Genomic DNA, 25,330 nt, shown 5'->3' with positions numbered 1-25,330 from the left:
ATTCAATGAAGATTTACAAAAAAAAAAGCACATACCTCCATTGCCACTGCTCTGGCTGTTCTCCAGTTATCTCCAGTTACCAAGAAGCTAACAAGGCCCATTCTTTCAAGGCTCTGCAGCACAGCAGCAGCATCCAATTTCAAGGGATCAGAGACTCCAAAAACACCTTCTAACTTCCCATCCACAGCGACTAGAATTTCTGATTCTGCTTTGTGTTCAATTTTCAGCAAGTGTTCCTGAGCTTCAGATGGAATGTCCACACTGGCATCTTGCAACAATCTCCTATTGCCCACCTGCACAAAAAATTTACCCCAGTTCAATCTATTTTAGAGAGACAATATCTATGTATGTAAGTGTAAAAGACCTCAATTTCATATTGGAAAAATATAAAAGAGATAATACAGCATCTCAGGAAAAAAGCAAAAGAATTAGACAGAACATATGTCTGATTAAAGAAAGTGGCAATAAAACTCAAAATCAATAGAGCATCAACAATGAGCTACCAAGAGCCGCTTGCCATCCACATTGCATTGTACTCCCTTTCCAGGCACAGAGTCAAAATCAGATATCTTCCTCAACCAATTGACATTCTTGGCCTTTATTCTCTGGTCACTAAATTCATCATCCGACGGAGACTCACCATTCACATACTGCAGAATAGCCTTAGCTAATGGATGTTCACTACCAGCCTGCATAATTTATAAAGTGCAGAAGATGATTTGTCAGTCTCTTGAATACCTCATCTCATTAGAATGACCATTTACAATGTAAGTTGGCATTTGTAATTCAGATATGGCATCCTTAAACTTGGGAGTTCATGTAGCATTTATTTATTCAATCAGGCATTTACATCCACAAAAGTAAAAGTACAGTTCAAACATGTTCTCATGTGTGGAAATAAAAAACACATCCTAAGGCTAGATAAAAGCTCATAGACTGCTGATGTCCAGCATGACATCCCACATGATCTTTCATGTGCATAGTTGATGTCTTAAAACTCCATCCCAAATGTCCTAAAATTATTGCCCAATCAGAACTATAGGATTTTGCTGCTGCATGAGCTATGGCTGGCTGGAAACTAATACTGCTTATTTTGAGCATGAGTTGACATGATTCTATCCTTCAAGCTCAAAACCAGGGTATTGCAGACGTTGGCTACATAGGGAAGGAGGCACAATTGGTATGCTACAATTGTGAGGTAGTTTGTCTTTGACCTGGATAGACGCCAACCATTTCAACATGATCTTAACTTTCCTTGCACATCACTCCCTCATGTTAGGAATAACGTATTTGAAGTAAACTGTAAGGGTATCATCACATGGATTCGAGATTTTGGTTCGGAGAGTAGCAAGCATACTAACAGAGCTGGCTTTGCAGATTATGTCACCAAAAGACAATCTCTAGGGAGGCATGTCTACGCAAATGCCTGGTGATTATGAGATTGGGGTTATCTAGCCTCGGAGAAGTCTCACGCTGACAATTTTAAGTTTTTCTAGTCTATGTGCCACATGTAGGAGAGATTGGTACGAGCCTTGGACATGCTTAAGGTGATAGTCAACACCATCCACTGACAACCACATTATCACCATTAGCATGACCCTCTGGTGTTGAATTGTAAGGTTTCCAGTTTTTGAAACCTTAGAAATTGTACAAAGCCTAATCAAATTAACTTGGCTGTTAAGAAAACACTGTAGAATGATCAAACTATGGCAAATATTTGTATTTTTGAAATTGTAACCAGAGCTTTACTACAGTTAGAATTTTTCAGAACAGAATTTCGACAAAATCTGGAAAAGTTACGGGCTCTGAAAGGTTACACTATGAATTTAATTAGTTAAGAAAAATTGAATGGTTTTAGTAATTATTATTGCTAAAGATTTTTTATCCTAAGGTTCTAAAAATTGCAGATATTTCCAAAATTAATCATCAAAAATCAACAAACTAGCACAAAATCGTTTCTGTGTATCTAGAGGGACTATGTGGGGTAATGATGAACTTTTCCAGACTAGATTTAGCAGCAGGGGGCGTTTTTGGAGTTGTAGGGCTGCTTGGGATGCAAGTTACTGCCATTTCCAGCCTGTGAGTGCCCAAAAACCTATAAATATGACCCCTTGCTTCACAATTTCACACAGACTCGGAGCCTTGGTACATTCTCTCTCATCTACAGAGACCTCTACGCAAAAATCATTAGAGAGCAATGCTCTAGTTGGTTAATCAACGGTAATTAGCACTAACCTTTTTTAATTACTAAAACTATGTTAACCTATTTACAAATTTCTTAATTAATTGAAGATTAAACCTATGTATACTTAAAAATTCTCTCTTAATTAAATATTCTTTGCTGATTATTGTGATTAAGCTTAGGGATACAAGCTAATTAATTATTATATTATGCTAGGACTGAAATTACTCATTTTAACCATAAATTAATGATAATTATACTAATTAAATTTAGATTAAAATGAGATAATTATCAGAGCTGTGTTAAATTGTCATTATGCTAGGAAAATTATCTTGTAACTTTTTGAGTAATTTGTATAATTATTTAAGCAGAATTACACTGTTTTTAAGAGAAAAATGATCAAATTAATCCAAAATACTTTGAAATAATTATCAGAGGTAAATCACATCTTATGGAACCCGTGATAATTATCTTAACTTCAAATAATTATTTTAATTAATTATCTTAATAAAATTACACTAATTTTAAGAAAAAATAAAAAGAAAAAAAATAGCAAACTTTCAAAATGCTTTGAGATAATTATTAGGGATAAATCACGTGTTATGGAACCCGTGATAATTATCTTAACCTCAAATAATTAGTTTACTTAATTATCTCAGCATAATTACACTGTTTTTAAAAGAAAATAAAAGAGAGAAAATAGTAAACTAATCCAAAATGCTTTGAGATAATTATCAGAGCAAAAATACATCTTTTAAAACCCGTGATAATTATCTTAACCTCAATAATTAATTTAACTAATTACCTCAACAGAATTACACTGCTTTTAGAAAAAAATACAAAGGAAAAAATAGCAAACTAATCCAAAATACTTTGAGATAATTCTCAGAGGTAAATCACATGTTTGAAACCCGTGATAATTATTTTAATCTCAGATAATTAATTTAACTAATTACCTCAACAAAATTACACTGTTTTTAAGGAAAAATAAAAGGAGGAAAAAAGAAAACTAATCCAAAATGCTTTGAGATAATTATTAGAGGAAAAACACATCTTAAGATACCCGTGATGATTATCTTAATTTCAGAGAATTAGTTTAACTAATTATCTAAGTAAGAAAACACAGTTTTTTAAAAAAAAATTAATGAAAAAAAAAAAGAAAATTAAACTCAAAAACTTTGATATAATTATCAGAGGTAAATCACATCTTAACAAACCCGTGATAATTATCTTAACTACAGATAATTAGTTTAGCTAATTATCTTAATAGAAAAACACTATTTTTTAGATTAAAGTAAAGGGAGAAATTAGTAGATCATGTGATATGATGACATACTATTTATCAGAGTTAGACTACATGATAAAAAGACCGTGATAATTATGTCAAGGTTATAAAAATAGTATAGATATTTATCCAAATCAAATTATACTAATTCTAGCTGAAAACTAAAGGGGGATATTAGTAAATCATGTAATATGATTACATGCTATTTATCTCAGCTATATTACATGATAAAAAGGCCGTGATAATTATGTCAAGGTTAGAAAAGTAGTATAGATATTTATCTAAGTCAACTTATGCTAATTTTAGCTGAAAATTAAAGATGGAAATTAAATAATTGAGTTGAAAAAATATAAGATAATTACCAGAGGTTACAAACATCCTTATCTACTTGTGATAATTATACTATAGTTAATTAGTGAGTTTAGAAAATTAGAATTGACCAAAAGTCCTATTTTTAGCAAAAGATTAATTAAAATAAATAGACTTTGTGATCAAAAGTTTTTAGCAAAATTATAGTAAGTGTAAACCTATGATATAAAGTCGCGAAAATGAAATCTTTAAGAGAAAATAAATATAATAAATATTAAACTCAAAATAAGCAGATTCCAAGCTTAAAATTCGATGGGGAAATAAGGAAAAAGATATAGAAAATTAGAAGAGTTTAGAAAACCCTTAGGAAAGCTGTGGAAAAAGTTATTATGTCTATATAGACAAATAAGAAATTACTAGGTCAAGAATTTACCAATTAAAACTATAAATTTAACCTAGATTTGGGTAAAATCGGATACAAAAGTTAAGTTTAGCTTTCAGATCATTTACCTAATGATTAGACGTCCTTTTTATAAGGAATAAGAAGTTATGGCACTTAAAAGGACCCGAACCAATCCTACATTTGATGATGAGGGCAGAGCTCTAAAAAGAACTAAAGCGTCGCACGACGATGAAGCTGGGTCTAGCAGTAGGCGTATGGAAGAGAGTCTTCAGCCGCCAGTGCAGCAGCAGCTAGCCGATCAGTCCAAGGTGGGTTTTCCATTATTCAATTAAGTCTTTAAATAGTTTAAGTTCTTTTATAAGTTAGCATTGCATAACGTAAGGAGTGAGTAAGAATGAGAAAAGGAATAATTGATAAAAAACGGAAGGTAAATTCCAACGTACATTTGTTTATAATGTAGGAAAGAATTGTTTGGGTTGAAACTGGTTGAATTAGGAAATATATGATTGTTTATCCTTAAGACAGCTTGTCTCAAGACACCTCCGACTCCTTGGTATATTTTGATGAATAATGATGACTTTCCAGCCATGGATAAGTCGGTTACCCCCATGAACGTTGAGTTTCTACTCCGTGTCATGTTTTGATGTTTCTACATAAGTTACGATACCGTTTTTTACCCTAGGGGAGCCGCTCGGTTGTATGGGCAACTGGTTTGGTGTATGGGCACCCGGAACCTTGGATGGAGGTTTATCCACTCCGGATTATGAATAAGAAATGGATGCCGTTTTTTCACCCTTACGTGGTCTTGAGACAAGAAGAGTACTGGTCATGGTTATTATGTCCTGTTTTGATTGACAGTATCCTGTTTTAAGTTTAAAGATGTTTGTTTGCAAAAAGAATGTTTTCAATACTGTTTTCAAGGGCTGTTTTAATGAAATCTGGTTATGGAGGATAAAAGGAATCATTATTTTTAATTGTGATAAAAATGTGGTAGTGATTAAATAACAACTGAATCATGTGTGAGTGCGGGGTGGTAAGTGGGGATTGACTAAAGTTGTCAATCATGGACGGATGGACCTGATTAGTCAGGTAACTATCCATCCCTGCGCACTAAAAACGTTTAGAAAAGTTCTTCACTTCGAAGAGGAGTCCACCAGCAGCTGTGCCCTCATATCTGTTAGGGGGAAAAAAGCGTTGGATGAGGATACCTTATCCCAATTTGTGACCGAAATAGTTTTTTGGACTTTTAATACGTTGTCCCGTTTCCCCTGTGAGACAGGACTAGGTCTTCTTCTAACACGCTATAGACCCAAGCCATTGTTAATGGTAAAGGTCTATTCCTTGGATTTTTCTTTTTAGAGACTTTGATTTTTATCAGACCTAAAGACTTGTCGAGGATTCCGTCCCAATCTTGGTATAGGCGGGTTGGGAACCTCACATGAATCCTTGAGCAAACAATGGAAGAAATCACACAAAAGGATATTCTTTGTTGGATTTACTAGATCATGGCTTTGTCTGTTGTGACACGATAAGATATTTTGCAGCTGGATATCTAAAGAGTGAAAAATAGGCAGCAATACAAGAGAATTGTAATCACCTGTATCTTCTAGAGCAGGCAGTGAAACTCGATAACAAACTTCAAACATAGTATATGGAGAGAACTTGAATTTGCAAACGCCTCACAACACCTGCACCAAATAGACAAGTGGGGTGGAGTTCCCCTCCGAGAAAAGTAGGCCACTAAAGAGGCCCCTCAGGCAGTATTTCTTTAGTGTATACAATCAATAATCAGGTTAATAGAAGGGTCTCTGTTTTCCCAAATTTGCCTCCTAGTTTTGTGTATAAAACTAGGCATGGTCACTTTCTTTTGCTTCCTAAATGCTACATAAAACAACTTCTAAAGTCACTTAATCTTAAGTTTAGAAAGATTTTTACAAACCGATCCATGTGGGGTCACTTCTAAATATAGTGTGTCGTCGTCTCTTAAAAGCCTTGTGTTGAATTTTTGGCCGCTTCAACACCAGTTCAGGCCATTTAGACCACTCAATGGTTTTGCAACAAGTCAGTTCTATTGGTCTAAGTTTCCACATATCAACTCCAATGGTCTAAATTTCAATATACCGATTGTATTGGTCTAAGATTGAGCTCACACAACCTCTAGTGCCTTTTGGTCTGAAATTCATCATATCAGTGTATGAGGCTTGAAATTCAATATATCAGCAAATGAGATCTATGTTAGCCTTCCTCATCACTTTGCCATATAACATAACCCCCACTTAGAAGAAGAGTAATTGCCCTTGATTACAACTGTGAAAACAAGCTCATCAAGGTAGATTAGCCAGCAACTAAATCATATACACATCTTTATAACTATTGGCGTGAACCTCGCAATGCAAGCTAGTACACATTTCGTATACAAACCGCATACAATATGCATGCAGCCACATCGTTACCCCTCACATCTTGGACAAACCTTTCCTATAGATAATACAGATACCACGGAAGGAATCGCCATCCATTAATTAGCCATCATATCCAAGTCTAGCTCATCAAACTCAACTGGATGTATCGGATGCATTAATTCTACTAACTAGTCATCATATCAAGTCTGACTCATCAAATCCAACGGGATGTCTTAGATGTACTGATTAGTCAGAGATGCAATGCTGCATATAGAATGAGACAGTAAGTGTACAGCCTTTGCTGGTCTAGTCTCATCAAACCAAGCATCATCAAAACAATATACCCCAAAACTGATATCTTTTGGAGTGAGGGCATAACTACAATCCAAATTTCTCTTCTTTGATGGCACATGAACATGAGAAGCACAACCCAAGACATGGCGATGTGAGACGGTAGGTTTACAACCTTTAAATACCTCCTCTGGAGGGATGCCATCTACCACTTTTATGAGAGAGCAGGTGAGAAGATAAACTGATGTAGCTACAAGTTCACCCCAAAATGAGAGAGGTAGAGAGGCATGATGCAAGAGAGTGTGTACCATCTCCTTCACTGTTCTGTTCTTCCTCTCCACAACACCATTTTGCAGAGGGGTGTAAGGGAGAGAGGTTTGCCTTCGAAGAGAGACATGAATTAAAGGGTATAAATTCACCCCCTTTTCATTTCTCAAGATAGAGACTTCAGAGTTGAATTGTTTTTCAACTTGACTTATCCAACCTTGAAAGTTAGAAAAGGCACCAGACTTCTTAGCGAGACAAAATGCCCAAATCTTTCTAGAAAAAATGAAACAGACGAAATCACTCCATGGGACAAAATATGGATAGCTGATGAACTTACACCACAGCAACTTAAGAATAGGCTAGCAGAGTTGACTGAAGTGAAAGAAGCATCGAAGAATGGCAAGTGGACAGTGCACAGAGGAGGAAAGGCAATCATTGAACTTTTCTTAGTTCTTCTTATGTTGAACAATTTTCCAAAAAATATTTATCAACAGGATAAAATTGGACCTGGCGTAGCAAGAGAACTCAGGAAGAGCAGCAAAACGATAGAAACAAAGCTGCTCCAAATCATGTTTAGAGACAATCCAGCTACCATCAGCTTGTGCTGCTCCTCTAATACAATCTTGATTCCTAGAGTGAGGCAACCCCTTGGAAGAAAACTTTTGAGAAGCAACCCTTAGCCTGCATTGGACTGGGCATGCCCAAAGCTTCCATTTCCTAAGCTTTTGCAGCCAGCAAACAATGTGCTTGCAGCTATATTTTCCAGATCAGCAATGTGATGGTCTATCAGCTGCTGATTGTGAAAGCTGGTCCAGTACAGATTCAGCTTGCTCGAACATGCTGAAGATTCAGCCCCAAGTAAATTTGCCATCGCTCTTATAGCATGTTGCATATGCGTTGCAAACTCAAACCATGCACAATCATTCATCATTTATTTGCAGTTTAAGAGCGTTGATGAGACGACATACATTCTGCTGAGACACGGACACAGCCACAGAGGCAGACGCGGATGCACACATTCACACACAAGGCATGCACACAGACAGTTTTCAGAAGAAAATGCACATCAAGTAACGGCGCTAAATTTTGGGTTTAAATGCATCTGAAAACTGTGATCATATCATACTCACTTCTGCAGATGCAGCGAGTTCCAGAAAATCAATCAACTTCCTATCTGAGAATACCTTGACACTGGTAACACAGGGCTTCCCTTTTGTAAGAGTACCTGTCTTATCAAAGACAATGCTTTGAATACTCTTAGCACGTTCTAAAGCGTCACCTCCTTTAATCAGAACACCATTTGCTGCTCCAACTCCAGTCGCAACCATGACTGCTGTTGGTGTAGCTAGCCCCAAAGCACATGGGCAGGCAATGACCACGACTGAGATAGAAAACATGAGTGCAAACACGAAATAATTTGTGCCAAGAGGCAGCCACGAAGGAGGATACAAGTTAAATCTTCCAGCAAGATACCTGCACAAGAAACAAATATTACGAAATTAAGCCGCTTAAAACATGTTAATATGAATAGGTGTCCATAATAAGAGATATTGGCAAGGAAACTCACCAGCTTAGCCATGTGAAAGATGCTAGTGAAACAACTACTGGAACAAATATGCTAGCAATCTGCAATGTGCAGCCAGAATGTTAAATACAGCATTGCATACCACTATACTTGCTAGTTTTTCTATCTGATATGTACACAATGAATCTCAATTTAGAGAAACGCACTCATGTTACAAAAACTATGTTCCATTGTGAAGCCAGGTTCGCAAGCACTGAAAAATTGAGTGCACATCTCACTAGGCATTAAACTTTGTAAAGGTTACTCTTTTGTCAAAAGTTGAAAGCAGAAGAAGAAACCTTACAAAGTCTGCAAATTTTTGAACTGGCGCTTTCACCATTTGAGCATTTTCCACGAGACGTACGATCTGAGCTAGGGAAGCGTCTGATCCAACACGAGATACTCTAACATGGAGGAATCCATGTCTATTTAGGGTGCCCCCAATAACATTATCACCAACACCCTTCACAACTGGCACAGCCTCGCCTGTGATCATGCTCTCATCGACATGACTTGAACCCCAGATAACAACACCATCTGCTGGTACTCTTGATCCGGGATAGACTTTCAAAATATCTCCTAGCTCAATGAGTTCAGCCAAGATCTCTTTCTCTGTTAAAGTATTGCCATCTACATGAAATGTGACAAACAGCTATGACAAAATTTGAGGGAATTAAACACGGTTTACCATGCACATGAAGCCAGTACACACTGTGACAATTGAAGTAATGAGACAACAAGTTTTCAAAAAAAAAGCAAGAGAGTTTTTTCAGTGTGGAAAAACCTACAATGTGATTTGTGTCAGATAAAAAGTATTGGACATGTTGCATGTTTGTGCGCCTTATACAAATGAGCATTGAAAACATAATTGGATTACTGATTAGAGAAGTGTAAACATCTATAAAGAGTGCACCAGAAGCGGTGTGTAAGTGCAAGGATGTTAATGCATGCAGCATGCCAGTAAGTGAGAATGCCTATTTTGTGAATCCAAAGGTAATCTTCACAAAGAAAGGTTTGTGAACACAAAAGTAATGATGAAAATTAAACGTTCAGTACTTTCTTCACAGTGCCTGCACACCCATTTTGCTGTGCTCTGTTCCTCCAGGGTGTTTCCTTTATCCCCATCCCCTCTCCCTGTTGCATGGGCTAAAGCACAAACAAGGGTGTTTTTGGAGCATAGAAAATGTTTTAAGAGCGCTTTCACAGAAATTTGTCAAAGGGTTTATTGGTGAGAGAGTTAGAAAAAGAGAAGCAAAGAGAAGAAGATGCAAACGAGAGCAGCAATCAAAGTGCCTCTTATTACTATGATTTACAAATAGGAATTCCATAGCTGAAATTCCACAGGCTTGGTGTTGTGTTGGGGTAGGGTGACCATGTGATGGTGTATACACCCCCACTCTCAGATTGATTCTTCACTCCTCTTGCGAAGAATCCTCCTTGATTCATCTCTCTCCCCACTGTTCATGGAGGTAATATACAGCAAAGTGTATTTTTCATTGGCTTACTAGGACACTATTTGTACATGGTATAGGAGGTCATATGACAGCTGGATGCACTAGGAGGTGCCTGAGAGGAGACAACGTTGTCAAGGGGGGTGTTAGAGCTTTACATTCACCTTCTTGATGCTTTTACTCCTTACGGATATTCAAATGTGCACACAGGCCCTTGGTTGTGGGTTGGCCACCCTTTCACCCTTCTAGGGAGGACTCCAGGCACATGTAGGGTTTGCACCATACATTTTATTCATATTTTTATTTATTCCCAGTTTTGTGGATTTTTTGTGTTGGGTATTTTGCTCAACCCAGACCTGGCACACTATATCAGTGCTGCTAGGGTCCACTTCCTAGTCATCTTGTATCATTTGCCTCTTTATTGAGTTGCCACCCCAAACCCCCCCCCCCCCCCCCCCCCCCCCCCCCCCTCTCTCTCTCTGGTTGTAGGGCTGGTTGTGCTGCAACATGAGGCTGTGTGCATGCGTGTGTGAGAGTGGTGGTGGTCTAGATAAGGGTGCATGTGAGTGAGAGAGAAGGGGCTCTCAGCTAGGATGCATAAGGCTCGGCTGGATGGAGACTTGGATCAATTACTGAGAATCAACTTGCTTGCGCCTTCACGCTGACCTTCTCAGCTCTGCTACACCCGTCCCTCATCCGTCGGCCTAGCCATCACATCCTCTCTCTCACATGGACACCCACTTGTCTCATGGGATACGGTGTGCTATTGGCCAGATACACACATCTTCACACCAGCTGCGGATCGAGACTGGGAGATACAGCGGAGTACCAGTAGAGGCCAGGACATGCCCCCTGTGTGACATAGAGCCTGAGACAGAGTTACACTACACATGCCACTGCCCCATCTACTACGGGATACGAGGCCGCTTCCACTGATTGTTCAGAGAGGGCTTTGGACCACTCTCCAAAGTCATGAGGTACGAGGATCAGAGATGCCTGGGTTTGTTTCTGCTTGAATTGCGCAGACACAGAGAGAGCCTGCTGAGAGGAGAGGCCAGCCAGTCTCAGAGACACATCACAGACTTCTTTAGAGCAGACACTGGACACCCGGAGGAGCTACTACCACAACAGACCCTGTCGCCTCACACCAGAGGCACACTGATCGACCGAGCGGCTGAATTGGGGAGATCCAGACGCCCATGACTGCGGAAGACTACACGACATCGAAGGAGGCTACATTAGAGGATCTGGATCACTTTGGCCCAACATGCACGACGCCCAATCAGACTGTTGACCATTTAGGAGATTGATGAGATCCGCCATCCACCAATGCTGGATCTCTTGTGACTTGTGGTTTAGCTATCTCGACTAGCTGCTTAGTTTACACCTACCAGCTTAGGATTTCATAGTTTTTCATAGTATTTATATTTCATCATTCTGTGATTTCATTTCGTTATTCTGACTTTGTATCAGATCCACCACATTGTAACGCTCTGGTCTCATAGGTCATTTTGGCCTTTTGAAGACGTTAATATAACATTTCATTTTCATTTCTCTCTCTCTCTCTCACATAGACCGAGCATTCTCATAGACCGAGCATTGGAGCTAGAGAGATCTAGACACCCGCGATGGAGGAGAGGAGCTACACAACATCGACGGAGACTACAGCAGAGGATTCGAGCCATACTCTCTCGATGTCCAGAGTGCAGATGAGGATGGATCTCCACCATATCTTCCTCCCTTCTTTCATTGTACTACACATTGTATTTTGTTTAGTTCTTTTTTATTACGGACATGGTATCAGATTCACTATGTTGTAACGGCTTGGTCTCATAGGTCATTTTGGCCTTTTGAAGACGTTAATATATCATTTCATTTCATTTCAAGCAACTCTCCTTGTCGGATAGATCTTTGATAGTTTCCTACGACGTTAAAATTCTCTTCTTCTTCTCTCTCTCTCTCTCTCTCTCTCTCTCTCTCTCTCTCTCTCTCTCTGCTTAGTTTAGGATCCCGTAGTATTTATATTTTGTTATCCTAGTTTAATTTATTTTGTTAATCTGACTTTGTATCAGATACACTGCATTGTAACTTTCTGGTCTCATAGGTCACTTTGGCCTTTTGAAGACGTTAATATAACATTTCATTTCATTTTCATTTCTCTCTCTCTCGCTGCTGCTACTTGAACAGCTCGTTTTTCATTGTACTGCTTAGTTTAGGATCCCGCAGTATTTATATTTTGTTATCCTAGTTTAATTTATTTTGTTAATCTGACTTTGTATCAGATACACCGCATTGTAACTTTCTGGTCTCATAGGTCACTTTGACCTTTTGAAGACGTTAATATAACATTTCATTTCATTTTCATTTCTCTCTCTCTCTCTCTCTCTCTCTCTCTCTCTCTCTCTCTCTCTCTCTCTCTCTCTCTCAAGCAGCACCAACATCAAACGAGCTGTTCAAGTAGCACCAACGCTAAACCCAGCAGGCACACGTGCAAAGCTGGCCTTGGCGTTTACTGCTAGCTGTGGATCCCTGTAGGCAGTAGGCATGGAGATTCCGCGAGCAAGGGAATTGATGCGAGGTAGCAACTAGATCATACGAGGCAGGGGGGCACTTCATGCGAGGCAAAGGTAGCACTCCCAAGCCAACTGCAATACGCACAGGGAAACTCGGCATGCTAAGGTTCTTGAATAACAAGTCTTGAGTTCAACTCTCCTCGTCGGATTGATCTTTAAGGTCTCTTGGGATAGTTTCCTGCGACGTTAAAACTCTCTTCTTCTTCCTCTCTCTCTCTCTCTCTCTCTCTCTCTCTCTCTCTCTCTCTCTCTTTCGAGTTTTGAAGCTGAGGGGTAGCTTAAGCAAAGGGGGTGCGTAAGCAAAGGGGCTCCTTAGGCAAAGGCACCGGGGACTCTCCTCTGATGGACCAACCAGACATTACCGAAGATCTAGATGCATATCAAACCCCGCAAAATGAAAAGGTTACATTTAGGCGGAAAAGTTGGGACAGCACATTGCTGCCGGGTTCTCTCAGAGCAGGGGAACTATCCAGGGTCAAGGATGACCTAATATTTGATAAGATACAAGTGATGATTAAGACGGAGTTGAACCTTATGAGGGGAGACATTGAGAAAGAGATGTATGCAACTGTGGAGAATTATAGAAATGCTATGTATGCATATATGAGGAAAGACTTAGAGAAAGAGATGCTCAGTAAGCATGATGATATGTATATGGCACTGAAAGGGGAGATGCAAGCTATTGTAAGGGCAAAGCTGCAGGTAATGGAAGCTATGATGCAAAAAAGGTGCTATTGCTGCTAGTGAGTTGGGGAAATTAGACACGGAAAAACCCGTAAGTGCAAAAGATACATTGATTGAAGAGCTTAAGAGAGAATTGGAAGTCTGTAAGATTAAAGGATTCCTGGAGAGGAGGGAGAAATTCAACCCTCTTGATAAGATCAAAGAACACGTCAAAACTCTCCGGGAAGAGGAAGAGCAGAAGTCGAGAACAACCACTTCATGGGAGGATGTCCTCACCAAACACAAAGGAAGGTTGCTGAAGCTGAAGAGTGGATTGAGGTTGCAAAGAAGGGAAAAGCCAAGGTGGCTGAAGCTACACCAACAACCACCATTATCAATATGACCATCTAGGAAGAGAAAAAGAGGAAGACTAGAGCCCTTCACGTGTGTGTCACAAGCCTTAAGGACATTGAAATTGTGGAAGAAGAAGTGAAAGAAATGCATGGGAATTTCTGAAGCCACACACAGAGGTACATGGAGAGTGGGAAAGAAACGAAACTATGGGGAAGGAAGTTCTAAGGAAAGAGCACTCATCTTACGTTTCCCTACTATGGAAACTAGGAGAGAGTTCTTGAAGAAGAAACCAACTCTTAAACAAACTGGGATATATTTTTGCGATGACTTCACTTGCGCAAATTGCACACATGCAAGAGCTGATGCTAGCAATCAAGGCTGCAAGGGAGAAGGAAAAAATAGCTTTCTATAGAGGGGGAGAGTGGTGGTCTTGGAAAGATGCACTACATAACGGTGCAAGACCTACTGGACCAGCCTTAAAATGACAGGATGGAACTTTAATACATTAATGAAGCTAGACTTGGTGCATTTGAGGATAGCTTCAAGGAAAGAGACATTGTTTTCTACGTTGAGACACATCAAACTCTTGGTGACACGCTTTCTAGAGTGACGGGATATCACTGGTGTATACATGAGGTGAGATTAGAGCATAGACGATGTGGGTTAGGAGGTGTGGCAGTTTTATTCAAGGAAGAGTTGCACCCTCTCATTTCTATTGTTCGAAGAGATGAGCATGCTAGATGTATGTGTGTCAGAGTGAGAGCAAAGACAGGGAGGCAACTATATATCGCAATATGCTATTTTCCCTCGAGCACATCTCTCTATGCATCGCCCAAGGGATAGTCACCATACATTATTTTAGATGAGGACATATGGGAGTTCTCTAGGGATGTGGATGTCATCCTCCTAGGGCCTTCAATGCCACAACGGGCCACTCCCAAACAGCCTTCTATGATACCTTAGAGGAGATGTTAAGAGAGTTAGATGTGAGTGATTTGGGATTGGCTAGGTGCTCACAAGATGTGGTGCGTAATGAGTATGCGAGATATTTGACAGAATGGGGACTACACATGGACTGGCCATCCTGAATAGCCTATAGAGATTTCCAACAGCCAATGGGTTCACTTGTTTTCTTCACAAACATGGGAGTAGCATGGTGGACTATGTTACGGCTCAACCCAGTTTTATACCATCTATTCAAGATTTTACAGTCAGACCCAGGCTTGTTGGGGTAGCAATAGATATCACGCCCTCCTCACATTTACAATTTCATTCCGGTTTAGTACATCTCCATTGGCCCAGGCATCTACGCATACTCAATACACTTTAACATCGGAGACTGACTCTGTCTACATGGATAGTATTTATAAACGCTTGGCCACAGAGGAGCCGGGATGCCCATTAGAGGAGCTTACCCAGATATTGACAGAGACTTTACATGATGTAGTGGTAAAGGCATACCCGCACACCCAACCTGGGCATAGACGACGTTCCCGGAGTTTTCCCCAAAACAGTTGGTACGATGAGGCGTGTAGAGAGACGAGAGCCACACTTCATAGAGAGATGCTTTTGGGAGCCATTACTCATAGACAGTCATAGATAGCCTTTTGGCCCCTAGTGCGACCGAAGAAGACGACTTATCTTGCTCGGTTAGAGGAGGAGTTGTACCAGCTATTCTTGAACCAAGACTTAGGCGAGGCATGGAGATTTTTTCATGAGCTTTCCCCCCCACTGGCTATCACATCCACCGAGATTTGGGGCGCATATGTAGCATCTCTTTACACAGTTCCATGGCAGCCGTCTCTACCTGACCCTCCAGAGCCATGCCCACAAACATGAACTTTCTTTACCACTGAGATGGTAAAGAAATCCATTGACAGGATGAGGACCAAGAGAGCATACGATCATGATGGATTGATGGCGGAACACTTTATACATGCTAGAGACATATGCTTGCAGAGCTTCTTGCAGAATGTTCAACCGAGCCATGTAGGAGGGTTTTCCAAATACTTAGAGCACGTCTACTATTGTGCCTATCTTCAAGGTAGGAGACCCCATGATACCGGGGAATTACTGTACTATCATGATTGGGCACACACTAGCTAGGTTGTATGCATTCATTCTTGAGCAGCGGGCTGAGTAGATGGGGGGGAGAGAATAGGTACTTGGGCCTCAGGCTAGGCACGTTTCAGGAGGGGTTTTTCTACTCTTGATCATATATTGACACTCTGAGCTGTTCTTGAGGAAAGTAGATCACGTGGTAGGAGGATTTATTCTACCTTTATGGATTTTCACAAAGCATTTGATACAATTCCCAAAGCTCGACTAATGCAAAGACTCCAGGAGATGGGAGTACCCGTAGAGCCGTTATGGAAAGTCATGGCTTTATATAGGACAGTTGTGGGGCAGGTTCGTACTCCCGAGGGGTTATCTGCGCATATTCACTCCACTGTTAGAGTGAAACAAGGATGCCCACTCTCCCCTACATTGTTTGGTTTGTATGTAGATGAGGTTTCAGATTACATTGAGAGAGGAGGTGACAGAGGAGCACAGCCAGCAGGGACCTGGATCTCATTGCTATTGTATGCAGATGATATTGTGCTGATCTCAGATTTGCCAGAGGGGATGCAGCGACACTTAGATGCATTGCACACTTTTGCTAATGATAGCGGCTTGCGGTGAACCTTGGCAAGACCAAAGTTATGGTGTTCAATACCACAGCATAGTGGGTCAGGAGATGTGCACTGACCTTCGCATATGGTCAGCGGACGGTTGAGTATACAGATGCATACACTTACCTGGGAATGGTCGTCAGTTGTCCAAAGTTCTCCTTCAGAAGAGAAGCAGAGACTAGACTGACGAGCCCATACACAGCTTTGGGGAGCATGGAGAGGATGTGTTTGTAGATCCAGTTTCAGGAACCTCGAACAAAGCTTTGGCCTTTTGACACTCTGGTTACCTCAGCTATGCTTTATCGGGTGTAGATACGGGGACCATCAGTAGAACATAATAGCCGAGTAGACAGTACTGATGGATGGAGATTTGTAGAGCTTGCTGCTCCCCCGCAGGTCATAGAGGCAGTTATCATATCCGTCTCTTTTATTCAAAGTAGCTTGCTGCTCCCCCGCAGGTCATAGAGGCAGTTATCATATCCGTCTCTTTTATTCAAAGTATCTCGGATCTCCCCAAAGATAGATATGCTCGCCTAGCCTCTTCTCGACAGTTGGCCTCACAAGGAAGTTTAAAGCGGTGTTTTTTAGCCAACAAAGCGGTTGGCTGATGGTCGAGGTGTTCGATGGTCGAATTTGAAGCTAGCAGAGATGGTGGAGCCAAGATTTGGCCCCATATTTACGGGCGTTGAAGATCCCGAGGATTGGTTAGCAGATTTTGAGTTATGGCTGCTGTCGATGCGTACGTTGATGGGTGCGGAAAAGCTGCTGACGGTGCTGCTGTTGATGCGAGGGTGAGCCAAGGTGTGCCAAGGTGTGGTTCGATGGTTTAAAGAGCAATGATCGAGAATCATGGCAAAGATTGCAAAGTCAGTTTTTGGAGCGGTTTCGAAAGGTGATTACGCCAGAGGAAGCTGGTGCAAGGCTGAAGGCGGTACGCCAAGATGTGAGTAAAAATTTCTTTATTTTCATTGAGCATTTTGAAGCCTGCTGGAGGCAGTTAGAGGTTGCTACTGGGGTAAAAAGCAATCAATACTTGAAGCTGTCAAAGCTGCTAGAGTGCTTGCATCCAAGGATTAGAGAAAAGGTGGAAGACAATGCGGATACATACGAAGACATAGTCTATCTGGCAAAGATGAAGAGCAGAAAGGTGAAGCGAAAACTGGAGCTGGGCGTGTTGAAGCCAGCAGATTACGTACCTGTTGCGGAGGTAGCAAAGTGTTCTTTGGTCTGACCAAAGGTGATTCCAAGTGTTCGAAGTGCGGAGCCTATTGAGATAAGGCCTACTATTGGCTATGTTCCTTGGGGATTTCCGGTTTGTGAATCCATGTATCGAGGGTGGACGAGTTTGTCAACGAGGAGAAGCTCCATATTGAAGTGAACCAGAAGGCAAGAGCAGTAGCAGATGTTGAGGTTCCAATGCGGATTGAAGAGGTAAAGCCTGTTCTTGTGGAAAGTTTGCATGAAAAGGTAGCAGAATGCAATCGAGATGCAGATACCCAGGGTTCAAAAGCTGATGAAGAAAGAGAGCAAAGTCATGGTGATGGTCAAGCTTTTGTGGAGCAACAAACGGACGAAGATGCAATTACAGAGTCGGTATATGATGTCAGTGATGATGAATATACAAGCTCGATTAGCTGGGGGACAAGAGAGGAGAATAGTGCGGATGAGTCCACATCCTATGACGGGGAGGCGGAGTCTGATGAGTCTGAGCTGGTAAGGTAAAGTTGCCCTCTTACGTGTTTGATGATATGGTAGTAGCCCATGTGCAAGAAGAGTAGGGAACAGAGCAAGCTGATGTGCATGATGAAGACCAAGTGGAGCAATCTAGGCCTACAGTTGATGATATGCAGGTAAAGGTGATCTGTGGGGCCATGCTAATGGCTGTGCTGATGAAAGTAGCGATGGAATGTGCCATGGTGGTGCAACAGGTGCAAAATTTTGCCAAGAGGGATGGAGCAGCCGTGTCTAGGAAGGAAGTCAAGGTGGATGCAAAAGAGAGAGAGTTTCTCCCTTCCTTGGTGGAGCTTCATGCAGCAGTAGAAGAAGTGCTTGAAGAGCAGGTGATTGAAGCTGAAGAGCAGATGGTGCTGAGCGACCTTGAAGGGCCGGTTGACGAGGAATGGCCTGATGATGCTGGAATTGAGTGTGTGGCCAAAGAGGAGGTTGTGATGCCAAAGACGGTGGAGATTCCAATGCAGTTGACACGTCCAGCAGTGGAGAAAGGAGAATCCCAAGCAGTGGCTTTGCTTCCATTGAAGGTATGTAAGCTATGGTTGATGAATATGGTGGTAGATACAACTATGCGACGGTTGGTTCAACAGATGCAGGGGTCTATGCTTGAGGCCTCCACTTTATTTGGTTGGGAGAAAGAGGCAGACATATGTTGGAGCTCGGTGCCAGGTACATGTCTTTTTTATGGTAATATGCTTGATGCTGCTTGGTATGGAGTGGATGCCAGTTTGCTGAGAGATACTTGGAGTGCTGAAGGTAGGCTAGGGGCAGCCTACACACATGGTGTATTATGTGCTGGGGTACGGCACTATGGTGAGCAGTTACAGATGGGTGGAAGATATCAAAGGCAAGTGTTCGATCCAGGTGGAAGCTATGTGATGCAGGGGGTGGGGAAACCCACTTGAAGGTTTGGCAATAGGGTGCAATAAAACTGTGTACATATGGTTTTGGTTTTCTCATAGTGTGTGTCAAATTTTGCAGTTTGTAGTGGAATAAGGCTCTTATGTGGTTGAGCATAAATGCTCAACTAGGGGGTGGGCAATGATGGTACAACCAAAGTGTGTCGACCATAGAAGGCGGCAAGGGCAGATATATGCAGACTAGCAGAAGCATGGCAAAAGGCTAGAGAAGCTAGGAAGATAGTGAGCTGACAAGGAGCAACGGAGATGTATGACTAATGCAGTTTATAGGCCAAGGAAGGCTCCAAAAGGGGCTAATGTGGGGAGCAGGTGAAGGAGATGCAAGATGCAGCTTTTGGGTCCAAGAATGTAGAGATTGAAGTGCTGAAGGAGCAGGTCCAGACGGCTCATCAAATCAAGCTACAGAGCCCAAGTTATTGGAGTTTGAAGGTTTAGTATGTTGTAGATTCTTGCCAGACAGGGCAGCTGGGGACAGGTGGCCCAAGTGGATGTCAAAGTATAGACGTGTAGTGCTAGATTTATGGAGCCTAGCCGTCTTTTCAGATTGCAGATAGGAGCTACGGATTGCATTTTATGGCCAATTGAAGTTTTACCGGGGGCTAGGTTGGTGCCGACCTGCTGACCCCATGGGGAGTCGTGCCATATGCTGTTTTTTGGACCGCGACAGAGTGCGAGAAGGTGATGTGCAATATATGGAGCTAGTAGGAGTTGACTGTACGTCAAACGGAGCCCGGAACAAAGAAGTTACAAAAGTCGGAAGGTTGAAGGCATTTGCTCAGAATTGGCCACAGATGGTTTTCTCTGTTTTTGCGTCCTCGGTTCGGGGGCTCGGGGAATTGGAAAGTGCGGTAAAGCTGAAAAGTTCGGAGCCAATCATATGAAGCTGTGACCGGGTTTTACGGCTCGGTAAATGGATCGACGGGTGGCAATTGGCAGGTAGTTCAAGTTGGGGAAGCAAAGATGGTTTTTTTTGAAGAAGTTGGGGTTTTATAAAGTTTTTTTGCATTTTTGTTAAAGCCATGGAGGCCATTTGACAGGCGATTGCCACGTGGCACTCGGTTTGCCCCATATGCGCAATGTGGAGCCGGACTGGCGGGGTCTCTAACCCAAACGAGGAGGTCTTTTGTAGCATGTGAGGCGTGAGAGGGAGCTCCCTCTTGAGCTCAACGATGGCGGTCCGTAGGGGCTTTGCGTAGTGGTGTTCTGGGCGGCGCTGGGCGCAGGTTTTGGAGGAGAAGGGGCGGCGCAATGAGCGTGCCCACTGGTCTGGCGGTGGCAGCCGTTGTTGACAGTGATGACGTGGCGTGCCCTTAAGGGCTAGTGCCCGCGCCCATGAGGCGTTCTTTTGAAGCTTAAAGGGGTAGTACCCCCCCCCCCCCAATAGCGATGTCGCTATTGCTAGTCAAGGGGAGGGGTCCTGCGATGAAGTGAAACAGCCCGAGGCCGGTCAAGGGCAATACAAGGGGCTTATCCCGCAGCAGTAAAGTGAGCCAGAGAGGGAGTAGTGCCCAAGGCCGGTCAAAGGTCAGTCCAAGTTGAGCCAAGGAGGCTGTCCCGCGGCAGAGGCTAGAGAAAGAGAGAGAAGTTCCAAAGGTGGTTCAAGGAGCCTATCCCGCCCGAGGCAAGCAAGCAATGGAGCATGTAATAGAGAGGTACCATGTAGTTACAAAAAAAAATCAAGTGTGCCAAGTGGTGACAATGCAAGGAAATTTCAAATGAAGATGCAAGTGAAGTGCACGAGATGGGAGCTCACCTATTTTTTTCTTTTTTAGATCTCTTAGACACACCCCTATAAAAGGAGGTACACGTTCATTTTTGGGGGTCTTTTGGTCATTGGAGGTTTTTTGCCTGTGTAGGCCTTTGAGCCATTGTCTTTTTGCCGAGGTTTGTGCCGGCAGTGTGTTGGTTGTATATGGTGTTGCATATGCGAGAAGGCTATTCTCTATTGTCTCTGGGCGTCATTCCCCCTTCCCCCTTCTCTTCTCTGCTTGTGTGCGTGCGTTTCCGGGTGTGTAGGCATGTGTGCCCCCCTGAAGTTGGTCGTGCAAAGAGAGATAGAGAGAGGTTGTGTGAGTGTGGAAGGCTGTGAATTAAGCAGTGCGGAGTGACTGAGTCTGTCTGGTGCATTGCAAGGAATGTGTCCGTATGGTTGTGTGCAAGCGGTGGTTTGCTTGCGGGTAGTGTCGAGTTTTGAAGGTGAACTCTAGTGGATTGGGGCGCTGTGTATACCCTGGGCTATAGCGAGGCATTGTGTTGTGTGCTGGGTGTGTTCCCCTTTCCCCCTCTCCAACGTGTTTGTCATAGTTTGATGCAAGTATTGAGCATAAATGCTCAACTTGGGGATGGACAATGATGATAAACCACTTTTGATCTGTACAAAGTAGTGCATATGTGCATGGTCATATGTACAAAATGATGTAAGTATGTGCATTTGGAAGATTTGCAAAGTGGTTTTGAGTTTCAAAAGTGGTGCAACATGTGCACATTGTAAATATTCATGCTTGTGTGCCGACAGTTGGGCACGTGTCTGGAAAAGGTATCAAAGCCTTGGATATGGTTCCAGGTGGCTTCTTTTTGTTCTAGGGAATGTGTTTAAGCTTTCTAGAATGTAAATAATGCAAGTGAGAGGTGTGGGCACCCTCGACCCGCCCGAGAAGTTTGGCACATGCGGTAACTGTCTATTTGCGGTGCCTGATCTGCGGTAGATATATGCACCACCCTAGAAGTGGTCAAAAATGGAATGTGGGGATGTGGAAATGATATTTGGGTATCAAGGATCAAGCGTACAAAATTTGGTGAATTTTGGAGTCTGTTTGGGGTTTTTCCAACAAAAAATGCCCACCGGGGGTTAACATTGTCCAAAACTAGGTATAGAAAGGTCAAAAAATGGTGTGAAAAGGCTTCAAATTGACCGAGACTGAGTGAGGACTTTTGGAGTTGAATATCAGCACTTTCACCCCTCTGTGTGTGAGAGAAAGCAGGGTTCCTACACGTGGTCTAGTGCAGTCCCGTCGCGTTTGCGTCCTATTTTCGAGTGTGTGGAGGAGTGAATCTCTTTAATTTTGCACTTGGGAGAGTCTAGGGAAGTTCTGAGGTTTCCATGGATGTGTGTGTGCGAGGAATTGAGGGAAGAAGGTGCGGGTTTCTGCAAGACTATGTGACTCTGTATTGGTGCCATTAGGGTTGGCGCTACTCCAAAGAGTCCAACAGAGTGGAGTTTGGTGAAGGCTTTGCAATGGTTTGAGAGAGGCCTTTTGTGGCTGGAGTTTCTGAGTTTTTGATGGTTTTTCTTGTATATTTGGTTCACCATCAAGTGCGATTTCAAGTGTTGATCAACTCGACTCACCTTGTAGTGTCTGCGGGCAGGCAAGGGCTTGTAGGTCGAGGTGTTTGGAGTTTGAATTGAGCTTGTGGGTAGTATTTTTATTGAGCTCTTGAGTGGTGGTGTGTGTGGGTTAGAATTTAAGTAAATTCCTTGTGTGGTGTTGAGTTGTTTAGGTGTGTGAGTGTACGCATGACGTCTTTTTGCTCCATCAACACATTCCTCTTTCCAGTTTGGGTTTCCTGCCAGACCAACGAAATATTCCCTTTCCAATGCTCCCGTCACCCCTTCAAGTGACGCATCAGAAATATTCGTTTCCCGGTCTCTCCTACGGAACTAACGGTACAACCCCTTCACGATGCTTAGCGTCACCCATCATATGACGCATCAGAGTTTTCCGTTTCTGGTGGCTTTTAATGATTCTAGTAGATCTATAGTTCCTAACCTTATGGTTCAAGTGCACATATTTAAATATTCTAATTTCAATAGAAAGAAATTACTCAAAAAAAAAAGAAAATCGTCCATTTAGCAATATCCCTCTTGCTTCTAAACAGTTCTCCTCAACTGTAGTGCTTGTACATATCCTTCCAGAATCTCGGGATAAGATGCTAATTCCTGCTCGGTCATCCACTGAGCATCTAGAGTAGAATAATTCTTAAACTTTACCAAATACTTTCGTGTAATCTTCTCGGACTTAAGTAGCCGCTCTTTGATGATGAATGATTTTCTCCGGTAGAATTTCTTCCGTTTCCTCAACCTTGGGAGGTTCCTCAACAGTAGGCTTACTTGGAGGCGATCCCATATATGAGGGGAGTAAACTAACATGGAAAGCATTGTGGATCTTCCAATTAGATGATCTAATCGGAACGTCACATCGTTCACTTGATCAATTATTTTAAACGGCCCATAATAGTGATCGGAAAGTTTTACCACTTTCCCTTTATGACTCGCTTGATTCTCTAGTCTTGCCTTCTCAAACTTGAGTAAGACTAATTGACTGACTGTTAAGTCCAGATTCCTTCTGTGCTTGTCTGCAGCTTTCTTATGTTTTTCCTGAGAATGCAAAATTGCTCTCTTAACTTGCCCGTAGGCCGTGTCCAAATCTCGGACAAACTCATCTGTTGCGAAAATCTTATCCTTAGTGACAAGGATCGGGGGAAGCAGAGGCTTACCATAGAGAATCTCAAAAAGTGCTTTCCCCATAGACGAATGTATGGTATTGTTATATGCGTACTCGACAAGAGGGGAAAATACTTCTCCCAGTCAGACTATCTTTCTAACACATAAGATTTCAGCATATCCAATAATGTGGAATCAGCGATCTCACTCTGCCCATCCGTTTGAGGATGATATGGAGAAGAAAAATTCAAGCTCGTGCCAAGGTTATCAAACAAGGCACGCCAAAAGTTGCCTATCATGTGAGGATCTCGATCACTCACAATAGACTTGGGTAGCCCATGATGCTTAAAGATCTGTGCTAAAAAAATTCTAGCCATATGATCTGCGTTGATTTTTTCTTGATTGAAATAAAGTGAGATTGCTTGCTAAATCTGCCCACGATGGTCCAAATCGCATCATTTCCGGTTTGAGTCTTTGGGAGATCCATAATAAAATCCATGGAAATACTCTCCCAGGGTTGATCAGGCACAGGTAAAGGTTGGAGTAACCCAGGCGTCTTATGTCGATCATACTTTACTTTTTGGCAAACTAAGCATTCCCTGACATATTGATCAATGTCTGCTTTAAGGCTTGGCCAAAAGAAATTCCTTTCCAATACTAGAGTCGTAGGGAGAATTCCGCGATGACCCGCATAGGGCGAAGCATGTGCTTCTTCCATGATTTTCTTTCTCAATGGTTCTGCCATGCAAATTGCTTGGTGGTGATAGAGGTAACCATCTCGAATAGAATAGGGATATTCATCCGCTCCGTTCTGTAACTTATTCCAGATGGAGGAGAAGTCTAGGTCATTCGGATACAATTCTGGAAGTGATTCCAATTCTTGGTAATACACAAAGGTAACTGCATTCACCCTAGGTTGTCTAGGCAATGCGTCTACAGCCACATTCTTAATCCCAGCCGTATGGAGGATCTAGAAGTGAAACATGGACAAAAAGTTGGCCCATCTCATTTGCTTCTCAAATAATTTCCGTTGCGTAAGAAAATACCGCAAACTCTGGTAAATTGATCACAAAATCCGCTCCTAGAAGATAATGCTTCTAGGTAGACAAGGAGTTGATCATAGCCATAAGTTCCTTCTCGTAGATCGAGGCATTTAATTTTGCATCCTTAAGTCGTCTACTTTCATAAGCCACTGCATGGGCTTCTTGGTTAAGCACTGCATTCATGCAATCACCTGAAGCATCGCAGTGAACCTTGAATGGTTTCCTTAAGTGTGGCACTATCAAAATAGGTCCATGGCTTAAAAGGTACTTTAGCCTATCAAAGGCACCATGTTGTCTCGATCCCCACTTGAAAGGGATCATTTTCCTTATTAGGTCATGAAGTGGTCCTGCTACTTGAGCAAAGCCTTGGATAAACCTCCGATAGTAGGAACACAATCCCAAAAAACTTCGTACATCATAAACCGTCGTGGGAGTTGGCCAATCTTGCACTACTTGGATCTTTGCGGAATCCATTTTCACTTGGTTGTGTGAGACTATATGGCCGAGATGGTGTATCTCAGTGAGGAAGAACTCACTCTTCTTTGCATTCACATACAACTCATGCTTTCGCAATTCTTGAAACACTATGTCCAAGTGCTTCCGATGTTCTTCCTTAGTCTTTGAAAAGACCAGTATATCATCAAAGAACACTCCCGTGAAAGCTCGGTGTGGGCTGAAAATTCGATCCATCATTCAATTGAATGTGGCAAGAGCATTGGTCAAGCCAAACGGCATTACCAAAAATTCATAAAGTCCAAAGGTTGTACGAAAGGCGACTG

General features: G+C 42.1%; 1 protein-coding gene across 5 annotated transcripts in view; it reads right to left on the bottom strand.

The window, feature by feature from the left end:
• LOC147439220 (copper-transporting ATPase RAN1-like) overlaps nt 1-25,330 on the bottom strand; it is a 135,965-nt gene that overhangs the window by 49,279 nt on the left and 61,356 nt on the right. For 4 of the 5 annotated variants that reach the window (XM_086485087.1, XM_086485086.1, XM_086485082.1 and 1 more), the window contains exons 4-8: nt 9,008-9,333; nt 8,707-8,765; nt 8,270-8,612; nt 504-689; nt 36-293 (exon numbers count right to left, since the gene is read on the bottom strand). In XM_086485087.1, coding sequence (XP_086341213.1) covers nt 36-293; nt 504-689; nt 8,270-8,612; nt 8,707-8,765; nt 9,008-9,333 — 1,172 coding nt within the window. The remainder of the gene's footprint in view (nt 1-35; nt 294-503; nt 690-8,269; nt 8,613-8,706; nt 8,766-9,007; nt 9,334-25,330) is intronic. The other variant, XM_086485084.1, reaches the window with a different exon arrangement.

Source organism: Adiantum capillus-veneris, chromosome 16 (genome assembly GCF_014529385.1).
Source record: "Adiantum capillus-veneris isolate H3 chromosome 16, ASM1452938v2, whole genome shotgun sequence".
In the NCBI taxonomy this organism is placed as follows: domain Eukaryota; kingdom Viridiplantae; phylum Streptophyta; class Polypodiopsida; order Polypodiales; family Pteridaceae; genus Adiantum; species Adiantum capillus-veneris.
Note: the sequence above shows the minus strand (reverse complement) of the source record. Positions and strands in the feature narration are given on the sequence as shown.